The 20,585-nt window shown below is 30.6% G+C and overlaps 1 protein-coding gene across 2 annotated transcripts in view; it reads right to left on the bottom strand.

Moving 5' to 3' along the window:
* Positions 1-20,585, bottom strand: part of LOC134694620 (microtubule-actin cross-linking factor 1, isoforms 1/2/3/4/5-like) — a 141,132-nt gene that overhangs the window by 119,196 nt on the left and 1,351 nt on the right. For both annotated transcript variants that reach the window (XM_063555665.1, XM_063555660.1), the window contains exons 3-5: positions 20,140-20,201; positions 3,720-3,767; positions 903-992 (exon numbers count right to left, since the gene is read on the bottom strand). In XM_063555665.1, coding sequence (XP_063411735.1) covers positions 903-992; positions 3,720-3,767; positions 20,140-20,201 — 200 coding nt within the window. The remainder of the gene's footprint in view (positions 1-902; positions 993-3,719; positions 3,768-20,139; positions 20,202-20,585) is intronic.

Here is a 20,585-nt window from a genome sequence, read left to right as displayed (position 1 = left end):
GATACTTGTCATTTTCAATGCTTTTAGGTGCAATGCATTTTGTCATACATTATACATGAATATCTTAAGATTTGACATTGTATGCCTTATGAAGTATATAATGTTGGTAAACAAGGCATGACAGTCAACCATTAATTACTGACTTTAAGGTTAGTACTTGTTAAAATCTATTGTAACTGCCAAAAGGTAACAGATTTGTTTAAGAATCAAAACTCAAGTTTTTGCCTTACAACATAGTCAACAACTGTTTTGTAAAAAACAAATTTTAATTTAGTGGTCAACAATTCCAGTCCTAAAGGTCATAAACATTTTGAGTATGATTATCAAACTCAAGACTCAGAATTCAACCAATCAAAATACTAAATTTGATGTTTCTAAAACAATCATTGTAATCTATAGAACTGAGTAAAGATTTGCTCTAAGACCTCAGACTGCTGACAGTCAGTTTATTAGTCTATTTGGAAAGCATTCATTTGTACTAAGATATATTCCATCAATGAACTAAAAATATTGACACTTAATTATTCCTGTTACAGTAAGGTTATAAAATATTACCATAAAGATAGATGCTTTACCAATTTACTACTTTTAGACACCTTACCATGAGCTTTAGTCCTTACATTAATAGGAAGCATATACTAATATTTCACCCTAATGTAATAAAAATGCTATAATTAAGGCAATGTTTATGCCATCAAAGAGTATTGCATTATAATAGTACAACATTTAGAATAATTATGTGTTTTGATGGAATTCATATAGAATTTTATTTTGTATACAGTAAAATGATATTTCAAGGACTGTATACAAGAATATAATTTTAGTTCAGGTTTTAGAAATAGAACCTAATCTAACATGCATGGTCTAAAACCTAAATAAAATATAACAGAAATTTTAATTACCAAAGATTCATGTGCAAGCACTTCTAACAGTGATATCAAGTTATGTCCATCTCTGAGGTCTTCAAACAGGTCTACTATTCTACGGCCAGCCTGAAAAAATTATAAGAAAAATATTAAATTTGATATCAATTCTAAACAAGAGAAAGATCAGAGATATAATGCAAAGATCTTAGATTGTATTGCTACTACTCTATTTGGTGGCATTAAAATATGATATAGACACTTGCCTATTGTTGTTGTTAATTGTATGCTGACATGGTGATGTCTTGTTTTGCCTTTATTGTGATGTTGGGTTACTGTCTTATTACTAACATTTATCATTTATGTTATCATGTAAAATAATTGTTTAAAACTAAATGTTGGGATGACAGTTTTTCAGCTATGTTCTGAAGAGAAATAGGGAATGCAAAATAACTTTAAAATATCAATTTGTTGTTTGAATAAAAACTTCATTAATCACCTCAAGTGAGTCAATATCTATCTAAAAGTACAAAAAGTATAACACTGTTTTCTTGGAAAGTTATATTTGTCTATAAAGACTGAAAAGACTTTAAACTGTTTACTGATAAATATTCACTATGTAATATTTCTAGGAAAGGCTCCTGCTGAGCAAACAAGTTGTACTTTGACAACTGAACTTTGATGTATAGAATTAAAGATAAAAAGTAATGTACTGGGACATAATTGCACTTGATAAGTCATTCAATAATATGCTAGTCACTGCAATAAAAAAAATCTTATTTTGACAAAGTTAAATTTAAATATAAACAATAGGTCTTATATCTAAATTTGTCCTATATGTCACAACTTGTGAGGGAAGTTATCATATTGTTAATACAGTTATTGTCATCTTTCTTTACTAACCTCAGCTGACCTTATAAGATGTGACAAATTCAAATAAATGAAAATTAAAACCCTTACAATGAAACCTGCACTACCTAAAGATGGATGATTGGTTCTGAGCTTGCATATTTGCTATTTAACATTCTCTGGACAACTGTAGAGTGTAGATACTAAGACCTCTTATAGACTATTAAATCTTAGTTCATATCATTTTCTAGGTGCTTCATTCATTAATTATTGAAGTCTAAAAAAATTTAAGGATAAGATCAAAGCAAAACCTTCACCTTCATTCAATGAACCAAAATTTAGGATTTAAATTACAAGCATGACAAAAAATATGAAAATGACAATTCAACAGAACTTTTCACTGCCTACTGCGTAAGATGGCAAAGTGGTCTCTAATACACACTGGAGGCAAAAATATTTTGTAATTATGCAATGATAACAAAAAAATGCAAAATACTGCACGTTAACTGCATAAGAACAACAAATGATGATAGATGAGTCTCCATATTTGACACGAATAAATTAATTGCAGCAATAAATTATATGTTGAATTTGAAAGTGTATATACATGTCCTTTGAATGCTCTCCAAAATATGGTAAAAAATATAATGAATGACTCATCTCGATGTAAGTTCTTTGAATTACTGAATAAAAGGATTATATACATACGTTTGATATTATTTATATAAATCTTAACTTTGCAATTTATCAAATATGACATATTTCCTATATAAATAATTTGCTTCTCATTATAAATTACTTTTACTTAACGAAGATAGGTCACAACACAGTACAAACAATGTTTTTACAAACATAAAATATGCAAAATTTTCAAAGCAGTGTAACATCAGTAAATACACAGAGAATTATAAGAAAATAAATTTGTAACTATAAAATTGATTGATACAACACAACATGCCATTCAGAAAACGTTATTCATATATTAATCATAACAGATGTGCCAATACACTAAAGGTAAAAGTTCTTTATAATTCAGGGACATTGAAACATGCACACAAGGAAGCTTTTATACATATACATATACTAGACCATTGAGTCTACATATGGTTTCACAACTTATACAATTGACATTAAGCTTCCCTTTAAATATCACAAGAAGAGTGATGTCATTGTACAGCATATATTTTGTAGCTAAAACACAATATATGTAAATTTTTTTCATATTTTGGTACAGCAAAGAATTAAACCAAAACCATAACTATGGTAGGTGCCATAGGAAAAACTTTTTAATCTGAAGAAACTTAGATTGTCCCTGTTTTTAAAGTTCCTGTTTATGTTGGTATCAATTGAGATATAGTTTTCTGCATAATATTTTGAGACCTATTGTTCTTCTACCGGTTTTTTTTTTCACAATTTTTTCTAGCTTTGATGGACACTCTAACGGCGGTGACTGCAAAGCCCTTGAAATTAAGGTTGTGTGAGTTTTGAAAGAATTAGTGAAAAAATTTCTAGGACATCAAAATTAAGTTGTAAGTTGTGCAAATAAATAACAAGGGCAATTTAGGAGAAGTATTTCATTCATTTCATTTATTTGTGAATCTTACAGATTCTTACAGGTTTTATGTATTTCAACTATTGAAGTCACATAAGTCCTTATGTATTTTCTAGTCAAGAAGCTGTGAAATTATCAACATAGAATATGTATTACAATCAAATTAACCTCTACCAATGCAACAAAATTTCCAGGAGGTACAAAGCAAAGAAAGGTTACATTATTAACATGTTTTCTACAAAAAATGGAATGTATACGGTAAACATTATCATGCACAGACATAAGCATAAGAAAGGACGCAAGGAAATACAACACAAATAAAAATTCTTTACACATCAATTTACAACAATAATTTAAATACTAAACATTTCAAATAATAAACATGCACTTTTTGATGGAAAGTTTTCCCCACAAGGGAACAAAGGGAAGTAATTTAATTCTGCATGCTGTTATACCTGTGTAAACCTCCAGTGCTGCATGTAGTCGACAGGAAGGGGAGACCACTGAGTAAAAACAATCAAATTTTAACAACGAACTAAACTAAATTAAGCACCATAATTTTTTCATTTTGTTCTAATAATCTTGTATTGCAATTGTACCAAATTGCAACTCTTGGATTTCAGTTTTATAAGAGAAACAGGCATAGCAAGAAAACCCTGATGCGATTTAATATTGAGTAGTTTTCCAAAAACTTACTGCTTTGGAAAAAATGGGGCTACATTACAAGACATTCCCAAATATTTAATTCAAAAGTTACATAACAATAATATAGTTAAAACTACCAGTTATACAGAACCCCTTCTTTTACAGTTAACATTTGTACACTTGTATACATTTATTTCTGTAAATTATCTCTAACCAGTCAATCATGATACCAAACTTCCAGCTTGGCGAATTATGTCAAAACGTATCTATATATGGATTTAAGGGGAGAGTTTCTGTGTATGGAGTAAAGATGTGGGGTAGGCTTGGGCATAGTATTCTTACACAGGAAGATTTGAAACATTCCTTGAATCTATGTAACATAAATCAGTTGCAAAGAAATCTGAAGACTCTGATAATTCAGAAGCATGAGTTATGGTGTTGGTGACAAATAATTAATATATTTATTTAAAACTTGTATAAGTCAAGGCAACTTGGAGTGAGTCCTATTCTGTCTGTTTTTGAGAAAAAGGTATGGTTATCTTAACACACCATGCTTGTCTCATTGACATTAACAAACATTTTCTTTGATCCAAGCAGTTCAACATGATTCAGACTTTTTTTAATCCCTGACTATGTTACAATGTACTTATTCTATTTATCCCCACCATATAAAATTGTTTATCAATCGATTTCAAACTGATGTAATTGTCCATTTTACTTTTTTCAGTATACAGTATTGATTATTACAAATATATCAAGTATCCTATATTACTAAGTTAGTCAATAATGCCCTTATTTAAAACATTGTTATCAAATATGGGTGGGGCATAATTTTGTTAATAATTGTAGCAGTTATTCTCCTAAATAATAAACAGTCAAGTATTTGTTTAAAATACTGAATAACTACTTAACTATGTCCATAATCAATGAAAATAATGGTGTATTATGTAAACATTGTAAATATATAAGATGGCTTTAAAGCCAAGGAAAGATAACTCAATCTATACTACAAGTCATTCACAGTTCCTGTCATTAGCTTTATCAGGGCCTTTTTCATATGCAAGCCCCACCCACTACCGGATTTACTAGTGACATGGATGACTTATTTTTATGTACATAACAATGTTTACAATGATTACTATTAAATGGAATACTCTGAAATGTGAGAAATCATTACCATAAATAGAGTATAACATTTCAATCTAAGGTTATATGTCTTGTGTAAAAAGGTATAATGTACTATGCCTTGTTTGCTATTTAAAACATTTTTTGGGAAAAAAGGGAGCTATGAAACCAGTGATTCAGATAAATCAATCTTCTTCTTTAAGCATAAACTTCTTAAAAATAAACTTGGAACCATATGATACTGATAAATAACCGGAGATTGATATACTTATTGGATTTCCATTTTCATTTGTTCTAAGCTAACTTATAATGTAGTGGACACATTTCTTTTGTACATAAATCATTTTAGAAGAAAACAATTTTGGGGGATTCTTATACTACAAATAAAACTTCCAAAATAACTAATGTATATGATTATTTTATACCTTCTCTACAAAGAAAAATTATAGCTCAGCAAATACCTTTTTATCCTTTTTATTGACATAAATGTCCCAGCGCTAATAAGCTTGAATTGATACCTGTCCATCAAACTGTCCCAACACCTGGCCACACAGGTTGACAAACAGGTGCAAATGACTTGAGGAGATTTAAAACAATGACCAACTAACTATTCTAAGTAGGATATCTTGATGAACTTTATTTGATTTTTTTTGTACCTGGGAGTACAATATGATTAAAACATTTTAAAAGGTTCCCCTATTAACCTTCAGCCAATAAAGCTATTTTAGTAGAATGCACTGGTAAAGGTGAACAATGATTTTTTGTTTCCTACAGACTTGTGTACAGAATTTTTCAAACCCTATAAATAAATTATACACAAAAATACAATTGTTTCTCCACCCACAAAATTTAGTACCACCAAAAACTAACAAATCTACAGAAGTCTTCATTCTCACTGCTGGGTCATAACTCGAGAGACATCTGGTTTCAGAGAAAATTCAAGTGATAAGCAATTATGTGGTCTACCCTTTTCAACTAGCTCTGATCACCAAGATCTCTAAATTATGTGGCCTTAGTAACCCTTATCAACTAGCCCTTAACTTGCCCTGGCCACAAAGATCACTAAAATATGTGGCCTACCCTTATCAACTAGCCCTGGTCACCAAGATCTCTAAAATATGTGGCCTACCTTTATCAACTAGCCCTGATAACAAAGATCTCTAAAATATGTGGCCTACCTTTATCAACTAGCCCTGGTCACCAAGATCTCTAAAATATGTGGCCTACCCTTATCAAATGGCCCTGGTCGCCAATATTACTTAAATATGTGGTTATCAGAAACATATTACATAAGAGGCCAAAAATAAACTAATCCTGTGTATTACATAAATTCTTTGAAATACTTGAAGCAGACTGCCAACAAAGATCCTGTGCCAAACAGCATATGGTGCAGGTTTACTCTGTGTCAATTTGTTATATGCAGTTTAAATTCTAGACAATATGTTTATCACTGCCCAGAATCAAATTCATTTATCTCTTGGCATACAATATGAAATTAAAATCATTTCCAATCTATTTATGTTCTCTGAAAAACACTCAGCCAACTCAAAGATAATTCTCCAGATATCTTTCTAACTCTCAACATGCCACCAGTAAATAGAAGAAATATTGATTGTGAAGTGACAAATGCATGTACATGTACATCCAAGTTAACCAATACACACAGAAGGGAAATGTAAAGAAGACTATTAAAAAAGATGAACTAGATGGAGGTTGATCATTTTAGTCCTACCTCTGATTTGGAGTTTAAAATGAGGAACTAGATGGAGGTTGATAATTTTAGTCCTAACTCGGATTTGGAGTATTAAAAAGAGATTCTTAGACTACACAAAGAATTAACATTTAAATCATTTCAGAGAAGATATGCTGACAGACCTTGATGAACTTAAAACATATGATACAGTCTGCTGTGTTATTGATTGTGGTAACACAACCTAATAATAAAACAATAGAAGAATTACATCACTAAAGAATTGTCAATTTGGGAATAGCTGATCAAACCATGATAAAAGACGATTCAATCACTGTTATTTCAAATAAATCATAAGATGGACTATAAACCAATGATTATTTAATATTCCTCGGAAATTAGACTTGGATAAATCCCAGGAATAATCTATGTTTGATAAAAGTTTTTATTTCTCCTATATTTTACACCTTTAACAGTCAAAAATTCATTGGCAATAGTATTCTGACTGATTATTATAAAACCTTTGTATTGGCAAATATAGATTAAATATAAATTGATAGCTTGGAATGTAACAAACTTATAACACCTTTATCAGGTGGTAGGATGTTAAAGTCAATAAAAATCTCACACTAAGAGTTAAAACAGTTTTTAACCTCAATATATCCTCATAAATCTGACAAACTTATCTTTTACACAGTAAATTATTATATAAGTACTTTACATAATAAACATGCAGAGTAGTTCCTTACCGAGTTAGTCTGTGATTGCAATGACATCAGATGGCTTTTTGGGGGACTTGCTGTTGCCAACCAACAGACTCGTCAAGTCCCTTACAAGGCAATCAGACATAAGAGCAAAGTCAGAGCAATCTTGAAAAATTCCATTAAGGCCAATATATAATTAAACTATAGGCATAACTTAACAGCTGATGAAAGGTTTAAATATTCTTTAACTTAAAAGCGCTATCCAAGAGTGGCAGCCATAATAATCTTCAACTGTATGCACAATTAGAAAACTAGGGTCAAAATAATCTTTCAGCCGTATAAATATAACTAGAGTTTAAGCCTCAGGAACCTTGAAATGTGCAACAGACAGATCAGGCCTTGAAGGCATAAAACTTTGCACAAGAATCATGCTTGAAACATGAAATCAAGCAATTTAATAAGTTGATTTTCAAGTCTGAGTACAAAAATCATGCTCGAAAGTTTTATGACTGTAAGGCCAGGAAACAATCTTCTATTGCTTCAGTCACTAAAGAGGGGAGACCAAAATCCCTTATAACTATATATGACCAACTGTAGATAGAACAATGTCATTGAAAATTAAATGCAATTAAAGTATGAATATACCCTGCTTTGTACTTGTCAACTGACCCCTATATTACACAGACCTATATGAAACTCATTGATACACTATTCTAACTCAGACCCTGCATAAAAACTGTGACTTGACACTGGCCAACAAGAGAGAGCTATTTCAATCCCTCTGATGGGAGTCATGGGACCCTACCATTAAACTAACTTGACACAGGCCAACAGGAGAGAGCTATTTCAATCCCTCTGATGGGACCCTTGCACTAAACTGATTTGTCACAGGTAAGCACAGGAAGTACTCATTGTTAAACCAAATAATGAACAGCTTATTTCCATACATAGAACATTTTACAACAAAAACCGTATCAAATATCTGGTTTGCTACAACAAAGTGGTAGAAGGAAAAGGCAAATATTTGTTGACCTTTGGCAAATTGTAGAATTAACCTTTCAAGTTGCTAAAACTTAAATGGCAACTTGACAAATCAAACACTAATTCATAGAATATCAAAGTTCTTATAATCTTACTTAAGATAGACAACTTGTCCAGTATGTAAGGTCAGAGGAGTATGTGCTATCAAATAATATATAACATCAGGTCAGTTTTGTACCTACACTTTTCTTTTGAGTACAATTTCATTGAATTAAATCAATCACATTCACACTATCAAAATACAATCACACCATTATAGAACCAATGTTAAAGGTCACTGTCCCATGATATTAAACCTTCAATATTAAACCTCCTTCTAAAATGGTGAAAAATCAGTAAACCAAATTAAACCCTTTCTTTATTATTTACACAGCGTGAAAAACAGATTCATTAAAATAAATAGTGGTATGGATCAACTGGGACATTAAACTTACTAAATCATCTGTAGTAAAAAGGCTGAAAAAAGTTTTTCATATTATATAAAAGATTTATGAAACTCATAGCTAAGAATAAAGGAATGTAGATTATAATCCTTGTAGATTATAAATACTTACATAGCCTTTGTATAACGTAAAGAAATCTATGATCAAAGTATTATGGATCAATCCTGTAGGGTATATCTCTCTGTTTAGTTTTTAAATATTTTATCCACCCTTAAATGTTTATAATACTTTCATACACTATACTTCATTAGCCTTTCAAAAACAAACTGACACACTTGACCTATATATAGAAGACATTACACCAAATTTGATATAAAATCTAACTGAGCAGTCCATCTGATCGAGAAAAAAATCTTTTGAGATTATATGTAACTTACAAGAACATCTTCTACATTTTGCAATATATATGTTCCTCCCTTATCTACTGATCTTATGCATTCAATGTAAATACAAGATGCCGGGTAAAGGTCAGCAAGACAGTAATGAAACAACACAAGTTAAGAAATAACATCTCTAGGTCACCATTTTGATCTTCAATAAAGGTAAGGTGTAAGATAGCCCCAATACTAGAAAAGTTATTATACATAAACTCATCAAAGATTACTATTCAAAATTAAAAACAAATTAAGAACCATTAAACATTTGAGCATATTGAGAATGCATTTACATTTTTTTGTTAACATCAATTCAAGATTCCAAAAACATGCATTTCTCTATCAAAAGAGGGACGAAAGATACCAAAGGGACAGTCAAACTCAGAAATCTAAAACAAACTGACAACACCATGGCTAAAAATGAAAAAGACAAACAGACAAAATATCAGATGGACACTACAACTATGAACAAAATATAATGTGTTGTAAAAATGTTCAAAAGTTTCTGATCCTTTACTTTTTTAGGTACTCTGAAGTGTACTTAGTAAAACAAACAGTGTTATTATTTTATGTTTGAAATTTAAAGTTTTAAATATTAAAGCATGTTTATTAATACTGTTTACCCAACAAAAATAACATCTTTTGGGTATGTGTTTCAATGTTTTCTTTAGATATCATACTTGAACAAATTAATAAGAAGAACATTTTTAATAGCCTGACAGTACATGTAATGAGAATATTACTTTTCACATCTTCAGAAAATTAGACTTGACATAATTGTTACTTTACTATCTAACTTTCCAATGGAGAACTAGAACAACAGATGCTAGCAATATATTCCATTTAAATACTATCTTTTTATATTGATTCTTTCTGGTTAGGTGTAAATGAAGAACATGATCCAATTACTGGCAATCCTTTAATGTCCATAGGGAAATGAACAAAATTGTTTTGTTACTTTTTGTATTTTTCAATTATTTCCAATGAACATACCAATATGTCATCATCACAACACTGACAATATACAAACATGTCACATCTCATGTCAACATGATATCCATAAACAGAGATAAAAGATCCTATGTCAACATCATAACACTGACCATATACAGAAATATCACCTCTCATCTCAACATCATATCACTGACCATATACAGAAATATCACCTCTCATCTCAACATCATATCACTGACCATATACAGAGATATCACCTCTCATCTCAACATCATATCACTGACCATATACAGAAATATCACCTCTCATCTCAACATCATATCACTGACCATATACAGAGATATCACATCTCATGTCAACATCATACCACTGACCATATACAGAGATATCACATCTCGTGTCAACAACATACCACTGACCATATACAGAGATATCACATCTTGTGTCAACAACATACCACTGACCATATACAGAGATATCACATTTCATGTCAACATCGTATCATTGACCATTTACAGAGATATCACATCTCGTGTCAACAACATACCACTGACCATATACAGAGATATCACATCTCGTGTCAACAACATACCACTGACCATATACAGATATATCACATCTCGTGTCAACAACATATCACTGACCACATACAGAGATATCACATCTCATGTCACCATCATATCATTGACCATATACAGAGATATCACATCTCGTGTCAACAACATACCACTGACCATATACAGATATATCACATCTCGTGTCAACAACATATCACTGACCACATACAGAGATATCACATCTCGTGTCAACAACATACCACTGACCATATACAGAGATATCACATCTCGTGTCAACAACATACCACTGACCATATACAGATATATCACATCTCGTGTCAACAACATATCACTGACCACATACAGAGATATCACATCTCATGTCACCATCATATCATTGACCATATACAGAGATATCACATCTCGTGTCAACAACATACCACTGACCATATACAGATATATCACATCTCGTGTCAACAACATATCACTGACCATATACAGATATATCACATCTCGTGTCAACAACATATCACTGACCACATACAGAGATATCACATCTCATGTCACCATCATATCACTAACCATTTACAGAGATATCACATCTCATCTCAACATCATATCACTGACCATATACAGAGATATCACATCTCATGTCAACATCATATCACTGACCATATACAGAGATAGCACATCGCATCTCAACATCATATCACTGACCATATACAGAGATATCACATCTCATGTCAACATCATAGCATTGACCATTTACAGAGATATCACATCTCATCTCAACAACATACTTCTGACCATATACAGAGATATCACATCTCGTGTCAACAACATACCACTGACCATATACAGAGATATCACATCTTGTGTCAACAACATATCATTGACCATATACAGAGATATCACATTTCATGTCAACATCGTATCACTGACCATTTACAGAGATATCACATCTCGTGTCAACAACATACCACTGACCATATACAGAGATATCACATCTTGTGTCAACAACATATCATTGACCATTTACAGAGATATCACATCTCATCTCAACATCGTATCACTGACCATATACAGAGATATCACATCTCGTGTCAACAACATATCACGGACCATAAACAAGAGATATCACATCTCGTGTCAACAACATATCACTGACCACATACAGAGATATCACATCTCATCTCAACAACATATCACGGACCATAAACAAGAGATATCACATCTCGTGTCAACAACATATCACTGACCACATACAGAGATATCATCATCTCAACAACATATCACTGACCATATACAGAGATATCACATCTCATGTCAACATCATATCACTGACCATATACAGAGATATCACTTCTCATCTCAACATCATATCACTAACCATGTACAGAGATATCACATCTCATCTCAACATCATATCACTGACCATATACAGAGATATCACATCTCATGTCAACATCATATCATTGACCATATACCAAGATATCACATCTCGTGTCAACATCATATCACTGAACACATACAAAGATGTCACATTTCATGTCAGCATCGTATCACTGACCATATACAGAGATAGCACATCTCATCTCAACATCATATAACTAACAATAAACAAGAGATATCACATCTTGTGTCAACATCATATCACTAACCATGTACAGAGATATCACATCTCATCTCAATAGCGTATTGCTAACCTTAACAGAGATGTCACATATCATGTCAACATCATATCACTGACCATATACAGAGATATCACATCTCATGTCACCATCATAACACACGCCTATATACAGAGATGTCACATCTTGTGTCAACATCATATCACTGACCATAAACAAGAGATATCCAAAGTGACTTGAAAAATGAGTAACAATGATCAATATTGCTTTAAACTGCTTATAGCTGTCAGTTTATGATAGCAATGAAAAATGAAAAATAAAGAAGTTTGTTTAGCAAATGCAAATTCAGTTATCCAACCATTTAGTTTCCATGTGACAAAAATCAACATTTCTAAAAAGAAATCATAAGAACAACATTATGTTTGCAGTCACTGTAAGCAGTGTGTTTTGCAATGATATTTCTGATGACATTGTTAAGTGTGTAACTGATGACTTGGGGTTTTCTGACTAGTTATAAAGTGTCAGAGTTGACAAAGAGCTTCTGTTTAACTAACCATTGCTACATATAGTACATAGTATTTGCTTTGTGAATAGACACTGTTAGAATGACTTTAAAGGTTAAATTTAATGTACAATACCTACAGTTAGTTTTATTTCTATTATACTTTAACAAGATAATACTACTGACAAGGTCAAAGGTTAACATTTAATTTACTCATGTCATAAATATATTGTTTAAATGCAATTAACTGGAAAATCAGAACAGTATCAATGTTTTATAACCTCGTAAGTAAACTATTAAAAAAAAATATGCAAACAAATATTTGTTAATTTAGTTTAAAAGTATCTTCCATCACCTATATTTATATATGATGACTTTATTATCAAAACTTTATATCTAATACATGTATTTAGAAATTAAAAATGTAGTTTTGATTGATTTATCTTTGATTAATTTATTCAATACTTTTGTATATTTTAACAGCATATATTTAAGAGCTTGAAAAAATTGTATCATCAAAGGCCTAATGTTTAAGATTGTTTCATGATGATGCAAGCACTTTTGTATATTTCTCTGTCATGAAGAGAACATCTATAGTGACCACTAGTCTGCTAACATTGAACTTGAACACGGTTATGGCAAGGTGTATTGGAATCCCATCTTAATGCAAAGTGATTTCTAGTTTTACTACTTAAGGTCATACTCTAGCTTTTTCAACCAACAAAAACTGGCCACAAGAGTGCTGAAAGGAGTGTTAAACATTAGTGGCAATTTTTTTTATGTTCAGTCATGTTCCAGTGATTCCCTATTTAATCAACCAATATTTTTTCAAAATAGCATTTCTAATTGGTGTATATAGATATCTAGGAAGATGAGGTATGATTTCCAATGAGACAACTCCCCATCCAAGTCACAATTTGTGTTCACATTCTATAGTATCTCAGGAACTTAACTTTAACCAACAATGGCATTTCATCTAATTTTTTTCTAAATGTCATAAATGTCAAGTATACTTGAAAAATATGAGAGTATCTTGTGTATATTTTTATTTTTTTCAATTAACCCTTTTCGTTTACTGTGTACAAATATCATTTCTTTTCCAATATAAAAAAACTTTTAGAAGTAGAACTGGCCATAGAAATTTCTATATTAATCTTCAGGCAAATATTTTCCCATTTCGTACTGTTTGCTCTTTAATTAAAAACCATCCAGGACTGTTGTGGTTTTTATGTGTCAATAAAGAAATGCTGGTATTGCTTTGAAGTAGATTCAATTTTAAAATATTTTCAAAACACAATATATATATATATATACATGGATAAAGTTCAAGTTAAAGAGATTTACTAATCGAATAAATCAATAACACTGAAAAGTGAAATAAACCGTGGAATACAAATTAAAATAGAGACAACCTTTTTAGAAGAATAAAAATATATATGTAAGAAATACAATTATTCAATTGATCAAAAATACGGTTTCTTACTATCTAATGAATGGAGTATTATCCCACCCAGTGACTGTACATGTGTTAAACTGTTTTGTGACTTCCTATTAAATTGCATCACATTTTGCCTCTTCAAATTAAGAATTTCCCTTTATTATTTCTCCAAGCATAAAAGGTAAAATCTATTTTTACTGTAAACATTTTGTAATACACAAAAGGGTAACAGGGATAATGATAAAATATTTTCAAACACCAACAGCCTACAGGTATGATTGATTGATTGATTGATGGATTGATTGGTGTTTGCTGTATGCCACCATAGACCAGCATGTATAAAACCCAATAAGAACCTTCGGGCCTGTTGGTCAATATAAAAATTTTAGTGGTCTAAATATCTTAGTTACAGCTGGCATAGGAAATATTTAAATAATGAATCCAGATGTCTCTGTCTTTCTGATTTCTTTTTTACTATGGTATGTTTAAGTTAGATTTATGCTGATTCGTTTAGACTCTCATTTATCCATCAAACCAGAAGGGTGTATTCAATCAATAATTTATTTTTCTTTAATTTGCATAGAAGGGTTACAGTCTCTTTTATATTTATAACTAATTTTAATAGTAAACACTTTAAATAAATTATAGGATGACTTTAATGTTAAATAATCATAACACAACATCTCAAAGAAACCACATCCATGGGTGTGACTATTTTGTTAAACCTACTTGTATCCCACACATATGTTACATAACTTACAAATTTACATATTTCACTGTTAAATATTCTGTTATTATACAATTTCACTTTGCAATTATCTTCTCAGTTGTTAAAGTACGGTAATAAAAAGAAATGTAACTACAATAATTCTTACTTCTTAAGAATAAATAAAGAGATGCTGAACCAATGCCTCTTTCTATGTGTTGTGTTGGTACTAAGAGTTCATTTATTTTTTAAGAAAAAAATGTGTCAATCAAATCATCAAAAGAAAATATAAAACTTGTCCTCCTCGGTATCTGATGTAAAAAAAAATCTGCATGTTTGGCAAATTCAGTAAATTTGGAAATTTCTACCCCTAAGTTTGATAAAAGAAATGATGACAATCAGACTTAACACAAGAAATCACCATACCAGTACATAATCCAAATACAGGAGAAATATCAGACCAGTTACCTTTGCTCGCTTATATTTTCTAAACATAACAATTGTTTTCCTTCTATCATAAAGAGGGCTTGTTGCTTCCTACAGTTTAACTGCATAAGTATATGAGAAATTCAAAATAAATGCAATTTAATGTCCCTGCATACTTTGAATGGATAAAATTACAACCTTGATTATGTTGAAGTCAATGGTAAAGAATTTGTTACACCAAAAAGTCAAAGAATTGTAACAAAGTTACAGGCTCTGCCAAAGATTAAGAAAACTAAGAGCAGTTATAATCAGAATCATAATTGAAGTTATCAATTACAATACACATGAGATAAATATTACATGTATTCCTGGCACTTAGCCCCTCTTATTAACAACTTTGGCTCTTAAATAACTAATTCATGCCAATATGTGCTAATCTTTTATACCTGGACAAACCAACACATAAACTACTTTCAACCTATCTTAAAAGTATCAAGTCCAGTTTATATACAAATCACTGTCAATCTAAACTACTCAAGGCTTGTTTAATATCACTAACAACTTATCACTTTTATTGGCCAAAATATTGTATCTACTGTCCATTAAATCATACTGTTATTGAACCTAACCCTTCAGAACATCCATAGTTCTGACCATAAATATTGATATACTTTATCGATGAATAGAAAGAAAAGGGATGTATAATGCAGGTGTTTTGTTTACATCATTTTGATCTGACTTAGCACCTGTATTTACAAATCTCTTGTACCTTATGACACATTTACGAGATTTGTATTAATTCATCTGTATATAAAATGTCATTAATAAAGACTTGGAGCTATTTATAGAACATATAAAACGTAAAAACATACATGTAGAAAAATAATCAAGGCAGTTTTTCAAAAATTGTATATTAAAATACTTCTGCCTTAAATTGCATGCCATGTGTGAATATGAAATCCATTTTATATTTTGCTGCTGCAATTAAAACAAAAGTCCTTAACTTCATTGATAAGTTTATATGCTTACTTTTATCAATTTAACCAGCAATTTTTGGTGATTCAATTCTCAATTTTTAAATGAAGTGGAGCCCTGTTTCACTTAAATTTTATATTGTCAGTATAAAGGACTATAGATTTTACAAACTCAAATAAAAACTTCCTGTATAAAAGTAAACAAGTCTTCCGTTTGATTAAACTTTCAAATTTTAATTATTATTATACCAGCCCATTTCTGTTTCAAATTTCACCAATTTTTTTCTAATTTTCATTTTATTTTGAATGAACAATTTAAGGCAGATTACCAACTTGACCTTTAACATATTTGCACTGACATAATGGGTTAAACCATTAACAAGGAACACACTGACTCTTCATACAAGATATTTGCCACAGTTACACCCATCGGAAGTTCCAACAACAATCTCCTTTCTAACTACTTACTGGGCATAAAAATTCACAACACTAAGCATAAATAAGATTGTTTTCTCAAACATTTTTGCACAAGTCTTACTCTACAACTTGATCATCAGTGAAAAATAAGAAAGTCTAGTTTTTTTCATGTATGTATTCCTGCCATATTAGCCTATAAACCTATAACAAATAAAACCACTCAAGTTGCATCCTATAGTAAATTATTTGTACTAATCATAACTTTACATAATAAACTCGTAGATTTATTATCGTAGCAGTTATGTAACAGCCTCGATGTAATACTTTAAATGGAGATTTTCTGAAATCCAAAGTGTTATTTTAAGGTCAAGGACCTGAACAGCCTTCAGACATTCTACACTGAAAGAAACACCTAGTTATATAAAAATGAATAGAAAAGTTTTTATTACTTTTATATGTCTAAAATTTCACAAGGTCTCCAAGATTATTAGTGCTTCATATTTTTACCTTTTTATTGATATTTTCACCTAGTACTTAACACCTACATATATGGATAAGATTTTCACGGCTACTGTTTTTTTTAAGTCAAGTATTTCTTTAGGGTTGAGAAGATTAATAGATAAGTCATGGGTATACAAATTATTTGAAGTTACCTAACTGCTTACGGACAAGATTGTAATGATTTTGTTTGGGACGGACCATTTCTACGGATAAGTGAATAACTTATGCTTATCTGATCAAGACTAGACGGATTTAAAAAATAAAATTAATCACAACACCACAAAATATTGCTGTGCTTCAACAAATCTCTACTACAGCTCTGTATATCTTTCAGTAATGGTAAAGAAAAAATACATTGTGTTCATGGCTTTATTCATAACACAAAATCTCTACTCGTATTCAAATATGTTTGTTCCTTTGTAGATTCAGATTTTGTACTTTTTTTTTAAAATCTGGAGTGTCAATTGATTTAAAGACTCCAGAAGTTACATAAAGTTAACTCAATATGTTTGATAAAATAGTTGTTATACCAAAGGAATGTGCATGCATAAATTATCATTTAACAACACAAATATGTCCCCATGACTATTTAGTGAAAAACACATTTTTCTATTGCAATGAATCAAGGTGCCACCCAAACTGATACCTAAGGATATAAATGAAGAATGGACAACATGAACTTCTAAAGTGGTCAGACACTGATTATAAATGACTACTGACTGACTGTATCAACCCCTCCTATCCCTGTTCATATATCATACTTTAACAGTATGAGATGTCAACTTTAACCCACCCTTCTCTTTCATACTGTAGTAGACACTGGTATTTAGCCTTTTTATGGCTAAACTGAACAGCTACTTATTAAACCAAATAAAACACCATTTTCATTATTGTCAACAATAACACAAAACTGCTGAGATGAAAATGGTAGTGTATCTGACAGTCATGACAGGGAAGGCTGTTTTATTTAGGTTTATAGAATATGACCATATATAGTATGTAAACAAGGAAGAATTAGTTTACATTACAAGTAACTTTTAATTTGTTCATGTTGTTCTGATTACATTTTGTATGAATGTGTTTTTAATAAAAAAAAATAAAAAAATCTGCAGAAACTAATTTGAAAAGGCCTGAAATTACCATTGTTTCTATTATTTGCAACAGCAATTCTGGGCAACATTGCAACATATCATTTTTGCAAATCTTGGAACATTACTAATATCTTTTTTTCTAAAATAAAGAAGCAATCTTTTTATTAGGGAGTATTCAGTGAATCAGGAAATTTAAATATAGAAATATACACTTACTTTTCTAACAAAACTTATCTTGAGGGTGTATTTAAATTACAGATGATTACCACATAGCAAAATGTAATTAATTGGGAACTTATTGATTTTATCAAATGTATGACAATGTTTACTTTTTATTACATTTAATTACTGTTATTACATTTAATACCTTAATCTATTTACCTACTACTGTATATAGATTACCCTGATCATACAAATAATTGACAATAATTTCAGGGCATAGTGATAACTATCAACCACATTCAAACTTATCTTGGACTAAATCTTCATAGTACATGGATGACTTATTTCATATACATGTAATACTGGTCCATCAATTTAAAGAAAGTAAATAAAATCAAAATGTATTGAAAACAGAACAGATACGAGAAAATGTTATCCAAGTTTCTACATCATTAATGAAATCTTGTCATATGACATGCAATATGTTAAATCTGTAAACACTGATTTCATCAAGACAAATTTTCCACTTCACATATGTTAATAAACAATAGATTTATCCCTGAAGCCAAAATCTTTGACACTCCTGTCCCTTTCAGTATGTATATTTTCCAGACAACTTTGTTATTGATTTACAAATTGTTATAGAAGAGATACTGTAGTCTGTAACTTTTAATTTTCAGACTTTACAGTAAAAGTAATGTTTACTTATGTGATTGTACCATATATAGATTTTTACTTTAAAAAAACAATCAGTGACATTGATTATATATACTGTGGATTCATTATTATTCGTTTGATATCAATTGTCATTGATTTGATGGATAAAGATGAACCATGAAATGAAATGTTCAACGAATGACAAATTTTCTATAGGCTTGTATGCAGACTTTTGCAAAACCACGAAATCAAATATTCACAAACATGCAAGTTTTCCTTGATCAACGAAAAATAAAAGGATCAACAGTATACATGCATTATGATGTACATTAAATTAAATGAAATTACTTTATACAAATATTTATCATTATCCGATTTTTTTTTACATTGCATAACTATGGATGTCATAATACTGAATATTCTGACCCTGGGAGATTACTGTGTGCAGCCAGTCATTAACCCCCACCCCAAGGAGAATCTTAAATCAGCTAATATTTACGCTTATAATCATCTTATACTGTTCTTGACTCTATAACAGGTTTACACTTACTATTATCATATTCTGTTCATATGATGAACAATTTTTTGTGAATTATATATGAACTTTAAATTTATAATTTAGCATCTTGAAAACTTTTCTAACTTTTCTGCTGAGTTTTATCATGTGTAAGTTTACTACCTACACAGAGCAATAGAAATCCATTGAAGCAGAAATATGTGAAGTCATATTCCTATCCATGTGATGCAGTTAGGCGTAAAATACAAAATTCATATGTAAATTCGACCTTCCAATAATGATTATGGTGACCACGTTAAACCATCAAAGTTTAGTCTTACCTTTAACAAGTGTTTGTTCACCCATTTTGTAAATGTTTTCTTTTGGACTGCATCTCTCACATCTGCAAATATAAAATAAAATTATTTCTTTAAAAATAGTATTTATTGAGTTTTTGTCCTGTTCACTGCTTTTTGCATCATGTGGTTCCTCCTGTATTGTTGAAGGTATTACATGGTACCAGGTTTTATGCTATCCAATAGTCATGATGATATGGCTAATTTAGAGCCTCTATTCTGAATTGACATTTAATTCGGGTTTATATAACCAGTTTAAACTGAAGGTCCAGCATGGTATCTTCAGCTATCTATGGCATTTGTCATATTTTAATCATGGTAAACCGGAAACTTTTTATTCAGCATGTAAAGAATGAATTGCTCTTTCTGTTTTTTCAGGAGTATTTCAATGAAAAAACTTTCATTCAATAAACTCTTCAATCTAATTAATT

Source organism: Mytilus trossulus, chromosome 1 (genome assembly GCF_036588685.1).
Source record: "Mytilus trossulus isolate FHL-02 chromosome 1, PNRI_Mtr1.1.1.hap1, whole genome shotgun sequence".
Lineage (NCBI taxonomy): Eukaryota > Metazoa > Mollusca > Bivalvia > Mytilida > Mytilidae > Mytilus > Mytilus trossulus.
The sequence above is the reverse complement of the archived record's forward strand: the minus strand, read 5'-3'. Positions and strand labels throughout refer to the sequence as shown.